This window comes from Leptonychotes weddellii, unplaced genomic scaffold, assembly GCF_054177405.1.
Source record: "Leptonychotes weddellii isolate Sample4059 unplaced genomic scaffold, ASM5417740v2 HiC_scaffold_69529, whole genome shotgun sequence".
Lineage (NCBI taxonomy): Eukaryota > Metazoa > Chordata > Mammalia > Carnivora > Phocidae > Leptonychotes > Leptonychotes weddellii.
The window spans coordinates 1-491 of record NW_028038978.1 but is presented as its reverse complement, the minus strand read 5'-3'; the positions used below and the strand labels follow the sequence as shown (position 1 = coordinate 491).

General features: G+C 49.1%; 1 protein-coding gene across 1 annotated transcript; it reads left to right on the top strand.

The window, feature by feature from the left end:
* Window positions 1-6: 6 nt before the first annotated feature.
* On the top strand, window positions 7-485 carry LOC102743585 (transcription factor BTF3; the record flags this gene model as incomplete). The annotated part of the gene is made up of 1 exon (XM_081811312.1): window positions 7-485. A coding segment is annotated over exon 1 (386 nt), but the record flags the coding sequence as incomplete, so codon positions are not given.
* Window positions 486-491: the final 6 nt, after the last annotated feature.

Here is a 491-nt window from a genome sequence, read left to right as displayed (position 1 = left end):
GCGTCCCCGCGTGTGTGCTCCTAATCTCAGCTGGTCCGCCCGAGACCCCCTGAGCGCCAACCCTATTCCCCCGCGCGGTCCCATTTCCGCTCCAACAAGATGAAAGAAACTATCATGAACCAGGAGAAACTCGCCAAACTGCAAGCACAAGTGCGCATTGGTGGGAAAGGAACTGCTCGCCGAAAGAAGAAGGTGGTTCATAGAACGGCTACGGCAGATGATAAAAAACTTCAGTTCTCCTTAAAGAAGTTAGGGGTAAACAATATCTCTGGCATTGAAGAAGTGAATATGGTCACAAACCAAGGAACAGTGATCCACTTTAACAACCCCAAAGTTCAGGCATCACTGGCAGCGAACACTTTCACCATTACAGGCCATGCTGAGACAAAGCAGCTGACAGAAATGCTACCCAGTATCTTAAACCAACTTGGTGCAGACAGTCTGACTAGTTTAAGAAGACTGGCTGAAGCTCTGCCCAAACAATCTGTGGA